Here is a 25,572-nt window from a genome sequence, read left to right on the forward strand (position 1 = left end):
GGTTCAAGGGGACTATTATTGTCATCACACATCACATGCAAAGCAGGTATGGATCTGTTCGCATGTTAAATAAAAAATAACAATGTATGACATCCATACATCTTTGTCACATTATGCCATGTTGTGATTAGAATTAAAGGTTCTGTCAGAAATTCCCTCTCACTAGTGACATTTGTGGCCATTAAATGAGCTGCAGTCAACACACTGGTGCTCGGGGCACAAGATTACTACAGGTGATGTCTTTATCCTCACTTACACTTCTTATAACTACATAAAAGATCTCTAATATTGTGTTTTGCACCATGTTTGAGCAAAGCATCTCTCACTTCCAATCAATCAACCCCACCGCCATCCTCCGCTGTATGTACGTGCACTTGCTCACATACAAACACACACAGAGGTTCCTGCTGCATTGTGGCTGCTGGCCAGTGAGAGCTATGCTGCTAGTGTGGCTAGAAATCTACAGAGAAACAGTCTCAACTCTCAAGATCTTAGACCATTATTTTTAAAAGATGTATTCTGTAACTCTCTTTATTCATGCTAAAGACATAATTTATAATTGCTATAGATCTGAATAATTAGTACAATATTTGGGTTGTCAAATTTTTGAACATTTTTGGTTGGAGTGTATCCAAACCAAACACTGTTATTATTAAAAGGCTTATTACTGATTTACAAAGCTAAATGATTCGATCACCAGAAAATAAAGCTATTAATGACAACATTTGAGATAATCACATATCTTTTTATATTACCTTATATTGATAACATATCAAAATAATACAATCAACTCACAGCTTAAATAGAAACATGCTTTACCAAAGGAAGCGGTGAACCATACAAAACCCAACCAGACAGTAGAAACCTGACACATCGTGTTACTCTAATAGCTTATCGACTAACACAGTACCTGTCTTAGTTATGTTAAATAATGACTTTACTGAAAGTGAGTAAAACTATCATGTAGTCCTGCACTATAGAACTTCTGCTGACTACATGATACAGAAATAATTTCCAATATGTAGTGTGAAACTTTGTGTGGTCACTAGTAAGAACTGCAGCCTTTCTGATATAAAGTGGTGAAATGTAATGTACTAAACATTTCCAACTAACTTTCTCAGGTTTAAGTAAAGATAGGGGAGGATAAATTGATATTTGCATATAATTGTTGATCAGATTTGAAGAGAAATGAAACTATAGCTATGTTCTAATTAATTATTTTAAATATTTAATGCCCTCATGTTAGAAATGGTGCCACACACATAGGCTACTAAACTAGAGTTAAACTTCAGTTTTCATTTATCAAAAGGTATTGTCAGAAGAGTCACAAAAATAAAGACAGACAAGTACATATTAGCCTGTCATTGCAGTCTAAGCTGTGACTTGGTTTGAGCATGGACACACTTTCTATTTTCAGTTCTCAAAAAAGGCAAACGAGTCAACCAATGAAATTTTACGAGTCCATTTCCTGTAAACTCACAGCTGCAGAAACACATATCTAATATTCAGAGGCCAAGGCTTAAAACAGGACGTCTTTTCTGAACTGCTGAACTGTTATTCTGTTTCACACACTCACCGAGGGAAGGAATTACACTAACAATGAATAACATAAAATGTGTCAGCTTTGACTTTACACACAGATTCCTGCCTCCTGTTTACACCTTAGTATTCATCGTTGGTCTGGTGGCTAATGGATGGGGACTGAAGTATTTGCTGCTCAACTGGAAGAAACCGGGGGACATCAATGTTTTTCTTCTGAACCTTAGTCTTGCAGATATTTTGTATCTGCTCACTCTCCCATTTCTGATGGTGTACTATTTTAAGGACAGAAGATGGATCTTTGGAGATGCATTCTGCAAGATAACAAGATTCTGCTTCAACCTGAATTTACATGGCAGCATTGGATTCCTTACTTGTATAAGTGTGTATAGGTACCTTGCCATTGTCCATCCATTGAGAGTGAGGGGAAGATTAACTGTCACCCACTCTGTGGCTATTTCAGTCATGGTTTGGCTGTTGGTGAGTGTTCAAAGTCTTCCAGACATGTTCTACACCAAGACATCTGAAAACGTGACTGAATGCCACGAAACCACGAATGATACATATGTTGAGGATTACCTGAAATACAGCCTCGGATGTACACTTACTGGGTTTTGTATCCCATTCCTCATCACACTGGGCTGCTATGGACATGTGATTGTTGTTCTCTGCCGCAGAAATACCACTGACAAGGTACTGAAACAGAGAAGTTTGAAGTTGTTGTTCATCTTGATTGTTCTCTTCTCTGTTTGTTACATCCCCGATCATGTATTCAGGAACCTCAACCTCTGGTCAAGAGTTCTATACAAACAGCATATATGCCATGAATGGTCTAATGGAGTCTACATTGTTCATCAGATAAGTCGTGGACTTGTGTGTCTGAACAGTGCTCTCAACCCTCTGGTTTATCTTCATGGAAATGAACATATTACTGCTCAGCTCAGACAGCTGCTCCAGCGAGCTTGTCATATGTTCAGACGTCCACCTCCAACAGACTCTGGTAGTGTGCCCATGAATCGAATCAAAGATGAAGTGTAATACATGATAAATATATTTTTCCAATAACATGTTAAATATTAATATATATTTGTAAATGTTTCTCAAAAGTAACAATTATGATTTTAATTCCATATTTGACCCTTTAATTTTCATTGTCTCAGCAGTACTAATGTACTTTGAATTGCTTTGTTGCTGAAATGTGCTACATAAATAAACTTGCCTTGCCTAGTAGTTCTGTGTTTGCAATATGCAGCTTATGTAACCACCAAACCATTGACTTTGCAACAGATTGCAAGAAAGATTTCATTCTACTAATATTTAAATTTGCACCATGTTTGAGCAAAGCATCTCTCACTCCCAGTCAATCAACCCCACCGCCATACTCCGCTGAATGTACGTGCACTTGCTCACATACAAACACACAGAGGTTCCTGCTGCATTGTGGCTGCTGGCTAGTGAGAGCTATGCTGCTAGTGTGGCTAGAAATCTACAGAGAAACAGTCTCAACTCTCAAGATTTTAGACCATTATTTTTAAAAGATGTACTCTGTAACTGTCTTTATTCATGCTAAAGACATAATTTATAATTGCTATAGATTTGAAATAGGCCATTTCCAATTAGTACAATATTTGGGTTGTCAAATTTGAACAATGTTTTTGGTTGGAGTGTATCTAAACCAAACACTGTTATTATTAAAAGGCTTATTACTGATTTACAAAGCTAAAGATTTGATCACCAGAAAAATTGAGATAATCAGAGGTACAGCGCCATAAAATTCAAACATTTCTTATTATATTACTGTATACTGATAACATATAAGAACAATACAATCAACTCACAGCTAAAATACAAACATGCTTTACTGCAGGAAGCGGTAAACCTTACAAAACCCAACCAGACAGTAGAAACCTGACACATCGTGTTACTCTAACTCTACACTAACACAGTGCCTGTCTTAGTTATGTTAAATAATGACTTTACTGAAAGTGAGTAAAATTATCATGTAGTCCTGCACTATAGAACTTCTGCTGACTACATGATACAGAAATAATTTCCAATGTGTAGTGTGAAACTTTGTGTGGTCACTAGTAAGAACTGCAGCCTTTCTGATATAAAGTGGTGAAATGTAATGTGCTAAACATTTCCAACTAACTTTCTCAGGTTTAAGTAAAGATAGAGGAGGATAAATTGATATTTGAATATAATTGTTGATCAGGTTTGAAGAGAAATGAAATTATAGCTATGTTCCAATTAATGAATATAAATATTTAATGCCCTCATGTTAGAAATGGTGCCACACACATAGGCTACTAAACTAGAGTTAAACTTCAATTTCCATTTATCAAAAGATATTGTTAGAGGAGTCACAAAAATAAAGACAGACAAGTACATATTAGCCTGTTATTGCAGTCTAAGCTGTGACTTGGTTTGACCATGTACTCACTTTCTATTTTTAGTTTAAAAAAAAAAGACAAACAAGTCAACCAATGACATTTTTAGGGTCCACTTCCTGTAAACTTGCAGGTGCAGAGACACATATCTAGTATTCAGAAGCCAAGGCTTAAAACAGGAAGTCTTCTCTGAACTGCTGAACTGTTATTCTGTTTCACACACTCACCGAAGGAAGGAATCACACTAACAATAAATAACACATCTTGTCAACGTATCAACTTTGACTTTCCAAGCAGATTCCTGCCAACTGTTTTCATCTTAGTATTCATCGTTGGTCTGGTGGCTAATGGATGGGGATTTAACTATTTGCTGCATAACTGGAAGAAATTTAAGATCATCAATGTTTTTGTTCTGAACCTTGGTCTTGCAGATATTTTGTATCTGCTCACACTCCCATTTCTGATGGTGTACTATTTTATGAAGAGTAAATGGATCTTTGGAGATGCATTCTGCAAAATAACAAGATTCTGCTTCAACCTGAATTTATATGGCAGCATTGGATTCCTTACTTGTATAAGTGTGTACAGGTACCTGGCCATTGTCCATCCAGTGAGAATGATGGGAAGATTAACTGTCACCTACTCTGTGGCTATCTCAGTCATGGTTTGGCTGTTGGTGAGCGTTCAAAGTCTTCCGGACATGCTCTACACCAAAACATCTGGAAACAAACCTGGGAAATGCTATGATACCACCCATAAGACATATGTTGAGGATTACCTGAAATACAGCCTCGGATGGACACTCACTGGGTTTTGTCTCCCATTACTCATCACACTGGGCTGCTATGGACATGTGATTGTCATTCTCTGCCGCCAAAATACCACTGATAAGGTACTGAAAAAGAGATGCTTGAGATTATTGCTCATCTTGATTGTTCTCTTCTCTGTTTGTTACATCCCCTATCATGTATTCAGGAACCTCAACCTCTGGTCAAGAGTTTTATTAGAACAGAAGAAATGCCGTGAATGGTCTAATAGAGTCTACATTGCTCGTCAGATAAGTCGTGGACTTGTGTGTCTGAACAGTGCTCTCAACCCTCTGGTTTATCTTCATGGAAATGAAAATATTACTGCTCAGCTCAGACAGCTACTCCAGCGAGCTCGTCAGATGTTCAGACATCCACCTCCAACAGACTCTGGTAGTGTGCCCATGAATCAAATCACAGATTAGGTATAATACATGAAAAATATGTTTTTTGTTATATTACTGTATACTGATAACATATAAGAACAATACAATCAACTCACAGCTTTTCCAGGAACATGTTAAATATTAATATATATTTGTAATTGTTTCTCAAAAGTAACAATTATGATTTTAATTCCATATTTGTCCCTTTATTTTTCATTGTCTCAGCAGTAGTAGTGTACTTTGAATTGCTTTGTTGCTGAAATGTGCTACATAAATAAACTTACCTTGCCTAGTAGTTCTGTGTTTGCAATATGCACCTTCTGTAACCACCAAACCTTTGACGTTGCAACAGATTGCAAGTAAGATTTCATTCATGCTAATATTAAAATTTGTGTGATTATACTGACACAATGTTTAGCATAAAAGACAGTTAACAATGAATAAAATAACAAAAGGTTAATCAAATTAGAATACTGTTTAAGTTTATATAAATTACTTAAATAAAAACTTCTCTAAATCTTCAAGTCTCAATATGTTATTATGATTATTCAAAAAGGCTTGCAGTGTTTTCTCTGAAGTAGGAACCACCAGAGGGAGACTCTTACTTTCTCATTTCTGTGGGTGAAAAACTGGATCACCCAAACTGTTTGCACACTTATGAATAACATCATGATATGCATATCATCATGCAACTGTACTTTAAGTGCTAAAGCTGCACTCCAAAAACTCTATTTTCAAGAAAGTGAGATAATCTTGTATTTTGATTTAAAATCTTGTCTGTCTTTTTTTGAGTTCAAATTATATTGTACTGACTATGCAGGGGTGTTTGACTCAATTCAACTCAGTGCCACTTGCCTTGTCTTAATTTGCCATTTTTATCTTATTTGGGGTTATGTTTTCACTTAGATACAAGGGGCATGTCTGTTTCATGACCTGCAGTATGCTTTGACACTTATTTTAAGCTCAGCAATTTAAACCTATAGTCAGAATAATCAGTTGATTATCAGATGATCAGATGAAAATACTATAAACCAGAATAGTACATATTGTACACCTACAGCACATGTGGGGACAAACATTACTATGAAGTAATTAATCATTATTGGTCAAAAGTTTCATCAAAGGTGATATTTTCATAATGACCAATAAACAAGACTATAAGACTTAATTAGTACAAAACACAATGTATAGCAAAAGGTGATGGGAATGTTATTATTTTTGCAAGTATTTGCAGGTAAATCGAAGTATTGAAATTTTGACCTGATGATGGTGCTAGGTGAAAAGTCAGAGGATCACTAAAGTCAATGAGAGTCATCCTCTGGGGATCATGAATGTTTGTACCAAATTTTGTTCCAATCCGTACAGCAGATATTGAGATACTTCAATGGATAAGTGCATACTTTGTGGTGCTAGAGGAAAAGTCAGAGGGTTACCAAAGTAATTGAGATTCTTCCTCTTGAGACCATGAATATCTGTACCAGATTTCATGGCAATCCATTCTATAGCTGGCAAAATAATTTCACTCAAAACCAAAAAGGTCAACCACATTGTGGAGGAACAGCCAGGGCATCACCAAAGTCAATGGGAGACATCATAAGGGGAACGTGAATGTCTGTACAAAATTTCATGGCAATCCAACAGTTGATAAGATATGTCAGTTTGGACCAAAGTTGTTGGTCCACTGCACCAGTAGTCAGTTGACATGTTGGCTCAGTGCTTAGTGTGCATGACTCTATACCGGTATTCCCTGTGTGATGTTTTGTTGTTTTACCTTTTTTAACACTTCTGGTAATTGGACATTCTGACTTATTTTAAGAAAACTATCAAGTGAAAATCACTGACTGCACTGGCAGCCAAATTTGCTTATTTCAAGCCAAAGAAAGCTCATATCCAGAATATTTTCATTTAAATTTGACAGGGCATTTTTTGCTGCATGCTGTCAAATAAGGAGCTACATATGGAAATTCTGACTGTAATGTTCAACCTTAAAATGTTGTTATATCATGGCACTAACTATATAAAACCATGTTTTACACTTAAGCAGGTCATGTGAACGTCCACTGTCTGTTCACTCCGGTGTAAAGACTTTTTAAAAAATATGTCTACTTTTAGAAATCACCACAGTTTCCAAGAACCTAGAGACCACATCCACTGTGGTATGTCGTAAACATTTTTCTATTGTGCTTTTCAAATGATATGATAATGAGCAGTGATTGTGAACAAGCAAATGGACAAAGCATGCACGCATGTCTTTTTTACCCACAGATTTATCTGTGATCTCGAATCTGCATGTGAAACAGCAATGCTTCAAACAGGAACATGGTTGGTCACGTTCCCTTCCACCTCTTACACTGAAAGGGTTTGAACTAATTTCTTTCCAGAAGACAGAATCAATAACACATCTTGTCCTCGTGTCAGTTTTGTCTTTGAACACAGATTCCTGCCTCCTGTTTTCATCTCAGTATTCATCGTTGGTCTGGTAGCGAATGGATGAGGATTGAAGTCTTTGCTGCAGGAAAAAAAACTGGGACACTTCAATGTTTTTGTTCTGAACCTTAGTCTTACAGATATTTTGTATTGTTTTAAAGAAACACGTTGAAGTTGTATCGTGTAACTTCACATTTGAAGTCACAAATTAAATGGCTGATTATTCACTGTTGGAAAGTACTTTGAATGAAGTTTTCTCCATCTGCAGAGAGCAGAGTCGCAGCAGCACGCTGTACTGGGCCCTGTGGAAAGATGGCAGGTTAGTCTGACTGACTGACTGACTGACAGACTGACTGACTGATTGACTTCAGTGCTGCCATCGGCCTGAAAATTGTTAGATTTCCCTCTGTTGAAATGTGGCTGGAACAGATTGTCGCCCTGATTCTGCAGGAGAAGTTGACTTTGTCGCGATCTTTTGTCTTTTGCTATTGTGTGATTGGTGAAAGCAGACCCCATTCAAACTTTAAAACCTTCACAAAACTTTGATTTTTCAAAGTTGTCATTCTGTGTTGTGAAATACCACTGACAAGGTCAGGCACATGCACAGAGGGACCTCAAAGGGGGCTTGAGCACCTGCCCGTTTGGCCTATTTGAGACAAAGTGTCCCTTTACTGGGGTGATTTTTTAAAATAAATAAATATATTCCTGTTGATCCTGCTACATCCAGCATGACACAACAACATACTCAGTACCTCATGTTGTTTCTGAATGTAGCTGACAGAGAATTTATATTGGTATATGTCAGTGTTGATAGTTTACTGTGAGGTAAAGTGATTTTAGGTGACAGATCTCAGTAGCACTAAGGTTCAAGGGGACTATTATTTTCATCGCACATCACATGCAAAGCAGGTATGGATCTGTGTGCATGTTAAATAAAAAATAACAATGTATGACATCCATACATCTTTGTCACATTATGCCATGTTGTGATTAGAATTAAAGGTTCTGTCAGAAATTCCTTCTCACTAGTGACATCTGTGGCCATTAAATGAGCTGCAGTCAACACACTGGTGCTCGGGGCACGAGATTACTACAGGTGATGACTTTTTCCTCACTTACACTTCTTATACTTACATAAAAGATCTCTAATATTGTGTTTTGCACCATGTTTGAGCAAAGCATCTCTCACTCCCAATCAGTCAGCCCCACCGCCATCCCCTTCTGTATGTACGTGCACTTGCTCACATACAAACACACACAGAGGTTCCTGCTGCATTGTGGCTGCTGGCCAGTGAGAGCTATGCTGCTAGTGTGGCTAGAAATCTACAGAGAAACAGTCTCAACTCTCAAGATCTTAGACCATTATTTTTAAAAGATGTCTTCTGTAACTCTCTTTATTACTCTCTTAATTTATAATTGCTTATAATAGATTGGGAATAAGCCATTTCCAATTAGTACAATATTTGGGTTGTCAAATTTTTGAACATTTTTGGTTGGAGTGTATCCAAACCAAACACTGTTATTATTGAAAAGGCTTATTACTGATCTACAAAGCTAAATGATTTGATCACTAGAAAATAAAGCTCTTAATGACAACATTGAGATAATCACATATCTTTTTATATTACTGTATATTGATAACATATCAGAATAATACAATCAACTCACAGCTTAAATAGAAACATGCTTTACCAAAGGAAGCGGTAAACCATACAAAACCCAACCAGACAGTAGAAACCTGACACCTCGTGTTACTCTAATAGTTTATCAACTAACACAGTACCTGTCTTAGTTATGTTAAATAATGACTTTACTGAAAGTGAGTAAAATTATCATGTAGTCCTGCACTATAGAACTTCTGCTGACTACATGATACAGAAATAATTTCCAATATGTAGTGTGAAACTTTGTGTGGTCACTAGTAAGAACTGCAGCCTTTCTGATATAAAGTGGTGAAATGTAATGTGCTAAACATTTCCAACTAACTTTCTCAGGTTTAAGTAAAGATAGGGGAGGATAAATTGATATTTGCATATAATCATTGATCAGGTTTGAAGAGAAATGAAATTATAGCTATTTTCTAATTAATAAATTTAAATATTTAATGCCCTCATGTTAGAAATGGTGCCACACACATAGGCTACTAAACTAGAGTTAAACTTAGCCTGTCATTGCAGTCTAAGCTGTGACTTGGTTTGAGCATGGACTCACTTTCTATTTTTAGTTTTAATAAAAATAACCAACGAGTCAACCAATGAAATTTTACGGGTCCATTTCCTGTAAACTCGCAGGTGCAGAAACACATATCTAATATTCAAAAGCCAAGGCTTAAAACAGGAAGTCTTCTCAGTACTGTTGTACTATTATTCTGTTTCACACATTCACCGAGGGAAGGAATTACACTAACAATGAATAACACATCTTGTCAACATGTCAGCTTTGACTTTACAAGCAGATTCCTGCCTCCTGTTTTCATCTTAGTATTCATTGTTGGTCTGGTGGCTAATGGATGGGGACTGAAGTCTTTGCTGCACAACTGGAAGAAACTTAAGATCATCAATGTTTTTGTTCTGAACCTTGGTCTTGCAGATATTTTGTATCTGCTCACACTCCCATTTCTGATGGTGTACTATTTTATGAAGAGTACTTGGATCTTTGGAGATGCATTCTGCAAGATAACAAGATTCTGCTTCAACCTGAATTTATATGGCAGCATTGGATTCCTTACTTGTATAAGTGTGTACAGGTACCTGGCCATTGTCCATCCAGTGAGAATGATGGGAAGATTAACTATTACCCATTCTGTGGCTATTTCAATCATGGTTTGGCTATTGGTGAGCATTCAAAGTCTTCCAGACATGTTCTACACCAAAACATCTGGAAACAAACCTGGGAAATGCTATGATACCACCCATAGCAGATATGTTGAGGATTACCTGAAATACAGCCTCGGATGGACACTCACTGGGTTTTGTCTCCCATTCCTCATCACACTGGGCTGCTATGGACATGTGATTGTCATTCTCTGCCGCAAAAATACCATTGACAAGGTACAAAAACAGAGAAGTTTGAAGTTGTTGTTGATCTTGATTGTTCTCTTCTCTGTTTGTTACATCCCCTATCATGTATTGAAGAACCTCATCCTCTGGTCAAGAGTTTTATCAAAACATCATAAATGCCGTGAATGGTCTAATGGAGTCTACATTGCTCATCAGATAAGTCGTGGACTTGTGTGTCTGAACAGTGCTCTAAACCCTCTGGTTTATCTTCATGGAAATGAAGATATTCGTTCTCAGCTCAGACAGCTGCTCCAGCGAGCTCGTCAGATGTTCAGACATCCACCTCCAACAGACTCTGGTAGTGTGCCCATGACAGAACTCACAGATGAAGTTTAATACATGAAAAATGTATTTTTCCAATAGCATGTTAAATATTAGTATATATTTGTAAATGTCCCTCAAAAGTAATAATGATTTTAATTTCATATTTGTCCCTTTAATTTTCATTGTCTCAGCAGTAGTAGTGTACTTTGAATTGCTTTGTTGCTGAAATGTGCTACATAAATACTACAAAACTTGCCTTGCCTAGTAGTTCTGTGTTTGCAATATGCAGCTTATGTAACCACCAAACCATTGACTTTGCAACAGATTGCAAGAAAGATTTCATTCATGCTAATATTTAAATTTGCACCATGTTTGAGCAAAACATCTCTCACTCCCAGTCAGTCAGCCCCACCGCCATCCCCTGCTGTATGTACGTGCACTTGCTCACATACAAACACACACAGAGGTTCCTGCTGCATTGTGGCTGCTGGCCAGTGAGAGCTATGCTGCTAGTGCGGCTAGAAATCTACCGAGAAACAGTCTCAAGTCTCAAGATCTTAGACCATTATTTTTAAAAGATGTCTTCTGTAACTCTCTTTATTCATGCTAAAGACATAATTTATAATTACTATAGATTTGAAATAGGCCATTACCAATTAGTACAATATTTGGGTTTTCAAATTTTGAACAACATTTTTGGTTGGAGTGTATCTAAACCAAACAACACTGTTACTATTAAAAGGCTTATTACTGATTTACAAAGCTAAATGATTTGATAACCAGAAAATTTGAGATAATCAGAGGTACACTGCCATACAAATCAAACATTTCTTGTTATATTACTGTATACTGATAACATATAAGAACAATACAATCAATTCACAGCTAAAATACAAACATGCTTTACTGCAGGAAGCGGTAAACCATACAAAACCCAACCAGACAGTGGAAACCTGACACATCGTGTTACTCTAATAGTTTATTGACTAACACAGTACCTGTCTTAGTTATGTTAAATAATGACTTTACTGAAAGTGAGTAAAATTATCATGTAGTCCTGCACTATAGAACTTCTGCTGACTACATGATACAGAAATAATTTCCAATATGTAGTGTGAAACTTTGTGTGGTCACTAGTAAGAACTGCAGCCTTTCTGATATAAAGTGGTTAAATGTAATGTGCTAAACATTTCCAACTAACTTTCTCAGGTTTAAGTAAAGATAGAGGAGGATAAATTGATATTTGCAAATAATCATTGATCAAGTTTGAATATAAATGAAATGAAATGAAATTATAGCTATGTTCCATTTAATGAATTTAAATATTTAATGCCCTCATGTTAGAAATGGTGCCACACACATAGGCTACTAAACTAGAGTTAAACTTCAGTTTTCATTTATCAAAAGGTATTGTTAGAGGAGTCACAAAAATAAAGACAGACAAGTACATATTAGCTTGTTATTGCAGTCTAAGCTGTGACTTGGTTTGAGCATTGATTCACTTTCTATTTTTAGTTTAAAAAAAAAAGACAAACAAGTCAACCAATGACATTTTAAGGTCCATTTCCTGTAAACTTGTAGGTGCAGAAACACATATCTAATATTCAGAGGCCAAGGCTTAAAACAGGAAGTCTTTTCTGAACTGCTGAACTGTTATTCTGTTTCACACACTCACCGAGGGAAGGAATTACACCAACAATGAATAACACAACTTGTCAACGTGTCAACTTCGACTTTCCAAGCAGATTCCTGCCTCCTGTTTTCATCTTAGTATTCATCGTTGGTCTGGTGGCTAATGGATGGGGACTGAAGTCTTTGCTGCACAACTGGAAGAAACTGGGGGACATCAATGTTTTTGTTCTGAACCTTGGTCTTGCAGATATTTTGTATCTGCTCACACTCCCATTTCTGATGGTGTACTATTTTATGGAGACAAAATGGATCTTTGGAGATGCATTCTGCAAGATAACAAGATTCTGCTTCAACCTGAATTTACATGGCAGCATTGGATTCCTTACTTGTATATGTGTGTACAGGTACCTGGCCATTGTCCATCCAATGAGAGCGAGGGGAAGATTAACTGTCACCCACTCTGTGGCTATTTCAGTCATGATTTGGCTGGTGGTGAGTGTCCAAAGTCTTCCAGACATGTTCTACATCAAGACATCTGAAAACAAGACTGAATGTGACGAAACCACCAATGATACATATGTTGAGGATTACCTGAAATACAGCCTCGGATGTACACTTACTGGGTTTTGTATCCCATTCCTCATCACACTGGGCTGCTATGGACATGTGATTGTTGTTCTCTGCCGCAGAAATACCACTGACGAGGTACTGAAAAGGAGAAGTTTGAAGTTGTTGTTCATCTTGATTGTTCTCTTCTCTGTTTGTTACATCCCCGATCATGTATTCAAGAACCTCAACCTCTGGTCGAGAGTTCTTAACAATCAGGGGATATGCCATGAATGGTCTAATGGAGTCTACATTGTTCATCAGATAAGTCGTGGACTTGTGTGTCTGAACAGTGCTCTAAACCCTCTGGTTTATCTTCATGGAAATGAACATATTACTGCTCAGCTCAGACAGCTGCTCCAGCGAGCTCGTCAGATGTTCAGACGTCGGCCTCCAACAGACTCTGGTAGTGTGCCCATGAATAAAATCACAGATGAAGTTTAATACATGATAAATATATTTTTCCAATAACATGTTAAGTATTGATATATATTTGTAAATGTTTCTAAAAGTAACAATAATGTTTTTAATTCCATATTTGTCCCTTTAATTTTCATTGTCTCAGCAGTAGTAGTGTACTTTGAATTGCTTTGTTGCTGAAATGTGCTACATAAATAAACTTGCCTTGCCTAGTAGTTCTGTGTTTGCAATATGCAGCTTATGTAACCACCAAACCATTGACTTTGCAACAGATTGCAAGAAAGATTTCATTCATGCTAATAGTTAAATTTGCACCATGTTTGAGCAAAACATCTCTCACTCCCAGTCAGTCAGCCCCACCGCCATTCTCCGCTGTATGTACATGTACTTGCTCACATACAAACACACGCAGAGGTTCCTGCTGCATTGTGGCTGCTGGCTAGTGAGAGCTATGCTGCTAGTGTGGCTAGAAATCTACGGAGAAACATTATCAACTCTCAAGATATTAGACCATTATTTTTAAAAGATGTATTCTGTAACTCTCTTTATTCATGCTAAAGACATAATTTATAATTGCTATAGATTTGAAATAGGCCATTACCAATTAGTACAATATTTGGGTTTTCAAATTTGAACAACATTTTTGGTTGGAGTGTAACCAAACCAAACACTGTTATTATTAAAAGGCTTATTACTGATTTCCAAAGCTAAATGATTTGATCACCAGAAAATTTGAGATAATCAGAGGTACACTGCCATACAAATCAAACATTTCTTGTTATATTACTGTATACTGATAACATATAAGAACAATACAATCAACTCACATCTAAAATAGGAACATGCTTTACTGCAGGAAGTGGTAAACCTTACAAAACCCTACCAGACAGTAGAAACCTGACACATCGTGTTACTCTAATAGCTTATCAACTAACACAGTACCTGTCTTAGTTATGTTAAATAATGACTTTGCTGAAAGTGAGTAAAATTATCATGTAGTCCTGCACTAAAGAACTTCTGCTGACTACATGATACAGAAATAATTTCCAATATGTAGTGTGAAACTTTGTGTGGTCACTAGTAAAAACTGTAGCCTTTCTGATATAAAGTGGTGAAATGTAATGTGCTAAACATTTCCAACTAACTTTCTCAGGTTTAAGTAAAGATAGGGGAGGATAAATTGATATTTGCATATAATTGTTGATCAGGGTTGAAGAGAAATGAAATTGTAGCTATTTTCTAATTAATGAATTTAAATATTTAATGCCCTCATGTTAGAAATGGTGCTACACACATAGGCTACTAAACTAGAGTTAAACTTCAGTTTTCATTTACCTAAAGGTATTGTTAGAGGAGTCATAAAAATAAAGACAGACAAGTACATATTAGCCTGTCATTGCAGTCTAAGCTGTGACTTGGTTTGAGCATGGACTCACTCTCTATTTTCAGTTCTCAAAAAAGGCAAACGAGTCAACCAATGAAATTTTGCAGGTGCAGAAACACATATCTAATATTCAGAGGCCAAGGCTTAAAACAGGAAGTCTTCTCTGAACTGCTGAACTGTTATTCTGTTTCACACACTTACCAAGGGAAGGAATTACACCAACAATGAATAACACATCTTGTCAACGAATCAACTTTGACTTTCCAAGCAGATTTCTGCCAACTGTTTTCATCTTAGTATTCATTGTTGGTCTGGGGGCTAATGGATGGGGACTGAACTATTTGCTGCATAACTGGAAGAAACTTAAGATTATCAATGTTTTTGTTCTGAACCTTGGTCTTGCAGATATTTTGTATCTGCTCACACTCCCGTTTCTGATGGTGTACTATTTTATGAAGAGTACTTGGATCTTTGGAGATACATTCTGCAAGATAACAAGATTCTGCTTCAACCTGAATTTATATGGCAGCATTGGATTCCTTACTTGTATAAGTGTGTACAGGTACCTGGCCATTGTCCATCCAGTGAGAATGATGGGAAGATTAACTGTCACCCACTCTGTGGCTATTTCAGTCATGGTTTGGCTGTTGGTGAGCGTTCAAAGTCTTCCAGACATGTTCTACATCAAGACATTTGGAAACAGGCCTGGGAAATGCTACGATACCACCGATAAGACATATGTTGAGGATTACCTGAAATACAGCCTCGGATGGACACTCACTGGGTTTTGTATCCCATTCCTCATCACACTGGGCTGCTATGGACATGTGATTGTCATTCTCTGCCGCAAAAATACCATTGACAAGGTACAGAAACAGAGAAGTTTGAAGTTGTTGTTGATCTTGATTGTTCTCTTCTCTGTTTGTTACATCCCCTATCATGTATTGAGAAACCTCAACCTCTGGTCAAGAGCTTTATTAGAACAGAAGAAATGCCATGAGTGGTCTAATAGAGTCTACATTGCTCGTCAGATAAGTCGTGGACTTGTGTGTCTGAACAGTGCCCTCAACCCTCTGGTTTATCTTCATGGAAATGAAGATATTACTGCTCAGCTCAGACAGCTGCTCCAGCAAGCTCGTCAGATGTTCAGACATCCACCTCCAACAGACTCTGGTAGTGTGCCCATGAATCAAATCACAGATTAGGTATAATATATGAAAAATATGTTTTTCCAGGAACATGTTAAATATTAGTATATATTTGTAAATGTTTCTCAAAAGTAACAATTATGATTTTAATTCCATATTTGTCCCTTTAATTTTCATTGTCTCATCAGTCGTAATGTACTTTGAATTGCTTTGTTGCTGAAATGTGCTACATAAATAAACTTGCCTTGCCTAGTAGTTCTGTGTTTGCAATATGCAGCTTATGTAACCACCAAACCTTTGACTTTGCAACAGATTGCAAGTAAGATTTCATTCATGCTAATATATAAATTTGTGTGATTATACTGACACAATGTTTAGCATGAAAGACAGTTAACAATGAATAAAATAACAAAAGGTTAATCAAATTAGAATACTGTTTATATATGACCATGCTGTTGTTGTCATCTGAGTATAATTCAGACTTGTATATGTGGAAAATTGTGTTTATATATGCAGAAAAAAAAAATTAAAAATCACTGAAATAATAAATTCTCTAAATCTTCAAGTCTCAATATGTTATTATGATTATTCAAAAAGGCTTGCAGTGTTTTCTCTGAAGTAGGAACCACCAGAGGGAGACTCTTACTTTCTCATTTGTGTGGGTGAAAAACTGGATCACCCAAACTGTTTGCACACTCATGAATAACATCTTGCATAACATCATACAACTGTACTTTAAGTGCTAAAACTGCACTCCAAAAACTCTATTTCCAAGAAAGTGAGATAATCTTGTATTTTGATTTAAAATCTTGTCTGTCTTGTTTTGAGTTCAAATTATATTATACTGACTATGCAGGGGTGTTTGACTCAATTCAACTCAGTACCACTTGCCTTGTCTTAATTTGCCATTTTTATCTTATTTGGGGTTATGTTTTTACTTAGATACAAGGGACATGTCTGTTTCATGACCTGCAGTATGCTTTGACACTTATTTTAAGCTCAGCAATTTAAACCTATAGTCAGAATAATCAGTTGATTATCAGATGATCAGATGAAAATACTATAAACCAGAATAGCACATGTTGTACACCTACAGCACATGTGGGGACAAACATTACTATGAAGTAATTAATCATTATTGGTCAAAAGTTTCATCAAAGGTGATATTTTCATAATGACCAATAAACAAGACTATAAGACTTAATTAGTACAAAACACAATGTATAGCAAAAGGTGATGGGAATGTTATTATTTTTGCAAGTATTTGCAGGTAAATCGAAGTATTGAAATTTTGACCTGATGATGGTGCTAGGTGAAAAGTCAGAGGATCACTAAAGTCAATGAGAGTCATCTTCTGGGGATCATGAATGTTTGTACCAAATTTTGTTCCAATCCGTACAGCAGATGTTGAGATACTTCAATGGATAAGTGCAAACTTTGTGGTTCTGTAGGAAAAGTCAGAGGGTTACCAAAGTGATTGAGATTCTTCCTCTTGAGACCATGAATATCTAAACAGGTTTCATGGCAATCCATCCTATAGCTGGCAAAGTAATTTCACTCAAAACCAAAAAGGTCAACCACATTGTGGAGGAACAGTCAAACAAAAAAAAACAAAAAAACAAAGTCAAAGTCAAATTGAAAACAAAATTGAATTTAGAAAAAAAAAGAAGTCAGTACAATTTAACAAATTAAACTAAAGCACAAGAAATAAGATAAGCAAAAGAAAATAAAGAGAAAATAAATTAAACATAAGGAAGAAAATGACCCTGGTACAGGGTCCTGAACCCAACCCAGAAGGAAGTCAATAGGAAGTCTGGGTTGGCGACCAAACATCAGAAAGAAGGGACACTTCCCGGTGACCTGGTGTGAGGTAGCATTATAGCAGAAAAGCACCTGTGGGAGGCAGGAAGCCCCGTCCCGTTTCCTTGATGACGGCAGAGTGCACAGCAGATTGTGGAGGGTCCGATTAAACCGCTCACATTGCCTATTCCCCGCAGGGTGGTAGGGGGTAGTGCGGGATTTCTCCACACCATACAGGCTACAGAGCTGGTGGATTAGCGCACTCTCAAAACTTCGGCCCTGGTCAGAGTGGACACGACCAGGAACACCAAATTTGAAAAACCACTCATTCAGCAAGACTTGTGCCACAGTAGCAGCCCGCTGATCTCGAGTTGGGACAGCTACAGTGTACTTGCTGAAGACGTCAGTCATCACCAAAATGTTTTCAAGCCCATTTTGGGATGGCTCCAACAGGGTGAAATCTAGCACCACAATTTCATTTGGCCTAGATGATAGTAGATGGCCCATATAGCTGTGTGACGCTGGCCCTGAATCTTTTGCAATCTGACAGCGCTTACATTCCTGGACCCACTGTTTAATGTCCGAGCACATTCCTGGCCAGTAGTAATGCTGTCGCACCAGCTCAGAGGTGCAATCGATGCCCTGGTGGAGCTGGTTAAGGGTCTCCTGCTTCAAGGTGGCAGGCAAGAGAAGATGGAGGGTTTCTTCCCCCCCCATCTGAACGAAAGACACAACGATAAAGAACCCCCCCTCGTTCAACCAAATGACCCCATTGGCGCAGAAGCGCCAAGGTGGGATGGGAGAGTTGTCTCCTCTCCTCTGGGGTTGGGAGAGCCCGCTATCTCCAAAAACCCAAGACTTCCTTCAGAAGGGGATCAGCCTCCTGCAAGGCATGGATGTCTGAAGGTGAGTGGAATGGGAGGGCGGACACCACAGATTGTGTTACAGGCACCAGTGACTCTGAAAAAATGGCTTGCTGGAGATGAGACGGGACGGGAGTACCAGGCAAAGCCTGCTCAGCTATGCTGGAACCTGATACGTACTGCTGGGAGAGTGCATCGGCATTACCATTGCTACGGCCAGTCCTGTGCTTAAGTTCAAAGTCGAAAGCAGCAAGTTGGGCAGCCCACCGATGCTCAGTGGCCCTCAGTTTGGCAGATTGGAGATGACTCAGTGGATTGTTGTCAGTAAATACAACACATTTATGCCCCAACAGATACACTCGAAATTTCTCGGTCATTGCTCACCTGAGGGCCAGAAATTTCAGTTTCATGGAACTGTAGTTGTTCATGTTGCGCTCAGAAGGCCGTAGACCACGGCTGGCATAAGCAATGGGCCTGACAACACCTTCTGTCTCCTGAGACAAGATCACCCCAAGACCACTGCGACTAGCATCAGAAGTCTGCATAGACCAACACGGGGGCTGACACCAACTTGGCTTTCAAGGCCTCAAAGCTTTCCTCACACTGGGGGGTCCATGCAGAACCAAGGTCCTGCTTTTGCCTGCATTTGGACGGGCTGCCTGCCAGCTGTGCCACCAACTTATGCAGAGGGCCTGCCAGCTTGGCAAAGCCCTCCACAAAGCTCCTATAATAGCTGGCAAATCCCAAAAAGGTACGCAGCTCAGTCACTTGCCGAGGGCGCTGCCACTTAGCCACCGCCTCAATCTTGGCAGGATCGGTGGACACGCCCTCACCTGCAATGATGTGGCCAAGGTAATTTACCTTTTTCTGAAGGAAAGCACACTTTTCCAGTTTTGCCTTCCAGCCCTCGTTCTGTAGTTGAGCAAGAACCACTTCTAGTCTCTGCAAGTGCTGTGAGATGGAAGAGGAAAACACGATGATGTCATCAAGGTATAATAGCAAAGATTGGCACTGCTGATCCACAAACTTCCTCTGCATTGACCGCTGAAAGGTGCTTGGGGCATTGCACAACCCGAATGGCATCCGGTTCCACTTGAAGAGACTAAAAGGGGTGCAGAAAGTGGTTTCTGGCTTGTCCTGCCCGGCCACTGGAACCTGGTTATACCCGCTGGCCAAAGCCAGAGTGGAAAAGCAGCAGGCATCAGAAAGAGCATCAAGGCTTTCTTCGAGCCGAGGTAAGGGAAAGGCATCCTACCTCGTCTTGCTATTCAGAAGTCAAAAGTCTACGCACATGTGTAGACTGCCATCCTTCTTCCGAACCAGCACAATCGGGGAGGCATGGGGACTACTGCTATTCCTGATGATCTGTGCCTCCAGAAGCACCAAAGAGCTCCTGGTAGCAACGTCGGATGACGTTCATCCCCAGGATTCCAGGGACAGCAGAGGAGGACCCAGGTGGGTCCCTCACCACCAGAACGCCGCAACGACGAAACACCTTGCTGCACAGGCCACATCCAGCTCGAGATAACCAATGTAGGGGATGGCAAGACCATTAGCTGCCCGAAGCTGCAGCCAGTGACATGACTGGAGGTGATCATGGCCCCAGGGAGCAAAGTGCTCCAAAAAGAAGCTCAAGTTACAGTAGACACCATGTAACATCTCCCATCGAAACATCGAGGTGTGGGCAGGATGACATCAACCTATCAATAGTCCCTTCCTGTGAGCCTGTCGACTCCCCATCTAAGCTGTGGCTCAACAGCTCAGTGGGCATCAGTTTTCCGACTGACGAGAAGGTCAAGCCACATTAGGAGCGAAACCAGGACCAGAGCCAGATGAGGAGAACTCTGCACCCCACACTGCAGACCATACATAGACGGAAGAGAATGACTACGCTCCCTAGCACCCCCAGGTAGCCCCTCTCGCTCCCACCTAATTGCTTCAGCTCTAACCTCCAGTAAGGTAGCAGTGGGCTGACGACGCACCAACTGCTTTAGCTCTCTAAACTAAACTAAACTAAAAAAAGCACAAGAAATACGATAAGCAAAAGAAAAAAAAGAGAAATTAATTAAACATAAGGAAAAGTTAAAGAAAATGAACAAAAAGCTTAACCAAATTAATAAAGCAACAAACTATACACTCCTCTGGTCGCTATGACACCAGTGGTCGATACATCATAAATGATGTGCAGTAGACCAGGTTACAGCGTAGCAGCAGCAGAGATTGCGTCGTAACAGCAGTGAAATGGAGGAGAACAGCAGCAACACCAGAACAGCAGCCCAGGCTGGAGGGCAGCAGGATGCCGCGGGATGCAGCCTGGACAGTAAATACCCACATAATGTTAATAGTTACTAACTATATCATGCAGAAAATGCAGAATAAAACACTCACCAGCAAGCAGAGGTGCAGCCTCTCAGGTACCAGGAGGAGAGTTTCTGTGACTGCCGCAGCCCAAACACGCTGACAGCAGCGATAAATTGCCCACACTTCCCCACACACCAGTTCGGAGCACAACAATCCCGCTGTGAGCTTCCAGCAGGCCAAGAGACAGGCTCCACTACAGCACAACAACAAGCAGAAATTAAGCTACCTATACAAGGCACGCTCCTACCAGAAAGCTGGGCAAAAGCTCACCTTACAGACACCGGAGGGAGGCCAAAGTCCAGCACAGCCCCGCTGCAAATACTAATGGCCCTCGTTCAGCCAGCAGCTCGTCACACAAAGACAGCAGCAAGGGAATGACAGTGCAGTGACTTAATCCCAACACCAGGCCGCAATTAGTTGAGTGCCTACAGGTATCAGTGGGCGGTACCGGGTGGAGAAGGAGGCAAGAGAAAAAAAAAACTCCCAACCAACTGTGGAGGGATCACTCTGCCGCATATATAAAACCATGTTTTACACTTAAGCAGGTCATGTGAACGTCCACTGTCTCTTCAAACCTGTGTAAAGACTTTTAAAAAAATAAGTCTACTTTTAGAAATCACCACAGTTTCCAAGAATCTAGAGACCACATCCACTGTGGTGTGTCGTAAATATTTTTCTATTGTGCTTTTCAAATGATATGATAATGAGCAGTGGTTGTGAACAAGCAAGCAAATGGACAAAGCATGCACGCACATCTTTTTTATCCACAGATTTATCTGTGATCTCAAATCTGCATGTGAAACAGCAATGCTTCAAAGAGGAACATGGTTGGTCACATTCTCTTCCACCTCTTATAAGGAAAGGGTTTGAGCTAATTTCTTTCCAGAAGACAGAATGAATAACACATCTTGTCCTCGTGTCAATTTTGTCTTTGAACACAGATTTCTGCCTCTTGTTTTTATCTCAGTATTCATCGTTGGTCTGGTAGCTAATGGATGAGGATTGAAGTCTTTGCTGCAGAAATGGAAAAAACTGGGACATGTCAATGTTTTTGTTCTGAACCTTAGTCTTGCTGATATTTTGTATTGTTTTAAAGAAACACCTTGAAGTTGTATCATGTGTCTTAACATTTGAAGTCGCAAATTGGGCCCTGTGGAAGGATGGCAGGTTAGTCTGACTGACTGACTGACTGACTGACTGACTTCAGTGCTACCATTGGCCTGAAAATTGCAAGATTTCCCTCTGTTGAAATGTGGCTGGAACAGATTGCCGCCCTGATGCTGCTGGAGAAGTTGACTGTTGGGATTGTTTGTCTTTTGCTATTGTGTGATTGGTGAAAGCAGACCCCATTCAAACTTTAAAACGTTCACAAAACTTTAATTTTCAAAGTTGTATTCTGTGTTGTGAAATACCACTGACAAGGTCAGGCACATGCACAGAGGGACCTCGAAGGGGGCTTGAGCACCTGCCCGTTTGGCCTCTTAGAGACAAAGTGTCCCTTTACTGGGGTGATTTTTTAAAATAAATAAATATATTCCTGTTGATCCTGCTACATCCAGTGTGACACAACAATATACTCAGTACCTCATGTTGTCTCTGAATGTCGCTGACAGAGAATTTATATTAGTATATGTTAGTGTTAATAGTTTACTGTGAGGTAAAGTGATTGTAGGTGACAGATCTCAGTAGCACTAAAGTTCAGGGGGACTATTATTGTCATCGCACATCCCATGCAAAGCAGGTATGGATCAAGTATGTGCATGTTAAATAAAAAATAACAATGTATGACATCCATACATCCTTGTCACATTATGCCATGTTGTGATTAGAATTAAAGGTTCTGTCAGAAATTCCCTCTCACTAGTGACATCTGTGGCCATTAAATGAGCTGCAGTCAACACCCTGGTGCTCGCGGTACAAGACTATTGCAGGTGATGTCTTTTTCTTCACTTACACTTCTTATAATTATATAAAAGATCTCTAACATTGTGTTTTGTACCATGTTTGTACTATCTCTCACTCCCAATCAGTCAACCCCACCGCCATCCTCCGCTGTATGTACGTGCACTTGCTCACATACAAACACACACAGAGGTTCCTGCTGCATTGCGGCTGCTGGCCAGTGAGAGCTATGCTACTAGTGTGGCTAGAAATCTACAGAGAAACAGTTTCAACTCTCAAGATCTTAGACCATTATTTTTAAAAGATGTATTTTGTAACTCTCTTTATTCATGCCAAAGACATAATTTATAATTGCTATAGATCTGAAATAGGCCATTTCCAAATAGTACAATATTTGGGTTGTCAATTTTTGAACAATGTTTTTGGTTGGAGTGTATCTAAACCAAATACTGTTATTATTAAAAGGCTTATTACTGATTTACAAAGCTAAATGATTTGATCACCAGAAAATAAAGCTATTAATGACAACATTTGAGATAATCAGAGGTACACTTCCATACAAATCAAACGTTTCTTGTTATATTACTGTATACTGATAACATATAAGAACAATACAATCAACTCACAGCTAAAATACAAACATGCTTTACTGCAGGAAGCGGTAAACCATACAAAACCCAACCAGACAGTAGAAACCTGTAACCTCATGTTACTCTTATAGCTTATCGACTAACACAGTACCTGTCTTTGTTTTAAAAAAAACCAACGAGTCAACCAATGAAATTTTTAGGGTCCATTTCCTGTAAACTCACAGGTGCAGAAACACATATCTAATATTCAGAGGCCAAGGCTTAAAACAGGACGTCTTTTCTGAACTGCTGTATTGTTATTCTGTTTCACACACTCACCGAGGGAAGGAATTACACCAACAATGAATAACACAACTTGTCAACGTATCAGCTTTGACTTTACAAGCAGATTCCTGCCTCCTGTTTTCATCTTAGTATTCATCGTTGGTCTGGTGGCTAATGGATGGGGATTGAAGTCTTTGTTGCACAACTGGAAGAAACTTAAGATCATCAATGTTTTTGTTCTGAACCTTGGTCTTGCAGATATTTTGTATCTGCTCACTCTCCCATTTCTGATGGTGTACTATTTTAAGGAGGAGATTTGGATCTTTGGAGATACTTTCTGCAAGATAACAAGATTCTGCTTCAACTTGAATTCATATGGCAGCATTGGGTTCCTTACTTGTATAAGTGTGTACAGGTACCTGGCCATTGTCCACCCTGTGAGAATGATAGGAAGATTATCTGTCACCCACTCTGTGGCTATTTCAGTCATGGTTTGGCTGTTGGTGAGCGTTCAAAGTCTTCCGGACATCTTCTACACCAAGACATCTGAAAACAAGCCTAAATGCTACGATACCACCCATAAGACATATGTTGAGGATTACCTGAAATACAGCTTTGGATGGACACTTACTGGGTTTTGTCTCCCATTCCTCATCACACTGGGCTGCTATGGACATGTGATTGTCATTCTCTGCTGCAAAAATACCATTGACAAGGTACTGAAAAAGAGATGCTTGAGATTATTGCTCATCTTGATTGTTCTCTTCTCTGTTTGTTACATCCCCTATCATGTGTTGAAGAACCTCAACCTCTGGTCAAGAGTTTTATTAGAACAGAAGAAATGCCGTGAATGGTCTAATGGAGTCTACTTTGCTCATCAGATAAGTCGTGGACTTGTGTGTCTGAACAGTGCTCTAAACCCTCTGGTTTATCTGCATGGAAATGAAGATATCCGTTCTCAGCTCAGACAGCTGCTCCAGCGAGCTCGTCAGATATTCAGACGTCCACCTCCAACAGACTCTGGTAGTGTGCCCATGAATCAAATCACAGATGAAGTTTAATACATGAAAAATGTGTTTTTCCAGTAACATATCAGACATTAGTATATATTTGTAAATGTTTCTTAAAAATAATAATGTTTTTAATTTCATATTTGACCCTTTAATTTTCATTGTCTCAGCAGTAGTAGTGTACTTTGAATTGCTTTGTTGCTGAAATGTGCTACATAAATAAACTTGCCTTGCCTAGTAGTTCTGTGTTTGCAATATGCAGCTTATGTAACCACCAAACCTTTGACTTTGCAACAGATTGCAAGTAAGATTTCATTCATGCTAATATTTAAATTTGTGTGATTATACTGAATGTTTAGCATGAAAGACAGTTAACAATGAATAAAATAACAAAAGGTTAATCGAATTAGAATATTGTTCAAGTTTATATATGACCATGCTGTTGTGTCATCTGAGCATAATTCAGACTTGTATATGTGGAAAATTGTGTTTATAAATGCAGAAAAAAAAATTAAAAATCACTTAAATAATAAATTCTCTGAATCTTCAAGTCTCAATATGTTATTATGATTGTTCAGAAAGGCTTGCAGCGTTTTCTCTGAAGTAGGAACCACCAGAGGGAGACTCTTACTTTCTAATTTGTGTGGGTGAAAAACTGAATCACCCAAACTGTTTGCACACTTATGAATAACATCTTACATGATATGCATAACATCATACA

General features: G+C 38.8%; 6 protein-coding genes across 6 annotated transcripts; all 6 read left to right on the forward strand.

Annotated features, from left to right (window-relative positions):
- The first annotated feature begins 1,481 nt into the window (after window positions 1–1,481).
- Window positions 1,482–4,133, forward strand: LOC137185036 (P2Y purinoceptor 1-like). Its single transcript, XM_067593252.1, has one exon. The coding sequence runs from the start codon at window positions 1,600–1,602 to the stop codon at window positions 2,575–2,577; it is 978 nt and encodes a 325-aa protein (XP_067449353.1). The 5' UTR covers window positions 1,482–1,599; the 3' UTR covers window positions 2,578–4,133.
- On the forward strand, window positions 4,123–5,604 carry LOC137185037 (P2Y purinoceptor 1-like; the record flags this gene model as incomplete). Its single annotated transcript, XM_067593253.1, has 1 exon — window positions 4,123–5,604. A coding segment is annotated over one exon (1,038 nt), but the record flags the coding sequence as incomplete, so codon positions are not given.
- A 4,130-nt stretch (window positions 5,605–9,734) lies between these two features.
- Window positions 9,735–11,880, forward strand: LOC137185038 (P2Y purinoceptor 1-like). Its single transcript, XM_067593254.1, has one exon. The coding sequence runs from the start codon at window positions 9,957–9,959 to the stop codon at window positions 10,941–10,943; it is 987 nt and encodes a 328-aa protein (XP_067449355.1). The 5' UTR covers window positions 9,735–9,956; the 3' UTR covers window positions 10,944–11,880.
- Window positions 11,881–12,015: 135 nt separating this feature from the next.
- LOC137185039 (P2Y purinoceptor 1-like) lies at window positions 12,016–13,835 on the forward strand. Its single transcript, XM_067593255.1, has one exon. The coding sequence runs from the start codon at window positions 12,570–12,572 to the stop codon at window positions 13,551–13,553; it is 984 nt and encodes a 327-aa protein (XP_067449356.1). The 5' UTR covers window positions 12,016–12,569; the 3' UTR covers window positions 13,554–13,835.
- Window positions 13,836–14,923: 1,088 nt separating this feature from the next.
- LOC137185040 (P2Y purinoceptor 1-like) lies at window positions 14,924–16,563 on the forward strand. Its single transcript, XM_067593256.1, has one exon. The coding sequence runs from the start codon at window positions 15,138–15,140 to the stop codon at window positions 16,116–16,118; it is 981 nt and encodes a 326-aa protein (XP_067449357.1). The 5' UTR covers window positions 14,924–15,137; the 3' UTR covers window positions 16,119–16,563.
- Window positions 16,564–23,745: 7,182 nt separating this feature from the next.
- On the forward strand, window positions 23,746–25,572 carry LOC137185044 (P2Y purinoceptor 1-like). Its single transcript, XM_067593259.1, has one exon. The coding sequence runs from the start codon at window positions 23,919–23,921 to the stop codon at window positions 24,900–24,902; it is 984 nt and encodes a 327-aa protein (XP_067449360.1). The 5' UTR covers window positions 23,746–23,918; the 3' UTR covers window positions 24,903–25,572.

This window comes from Thunnus thynnus, chromosome 6 (assembly GCF_963924715.1).
Source record: "Thunnus thynnus chromosome 6, fThuThy2.1, whole genome shotgun sequence".
NCBI classification, from domain to species: domain Eukaryota; kingdom Metazoa; phylum Chordata; class Actinopteri; order Scombriformes; family Scombridae; genus Thunnus; species Thunnus thynnus.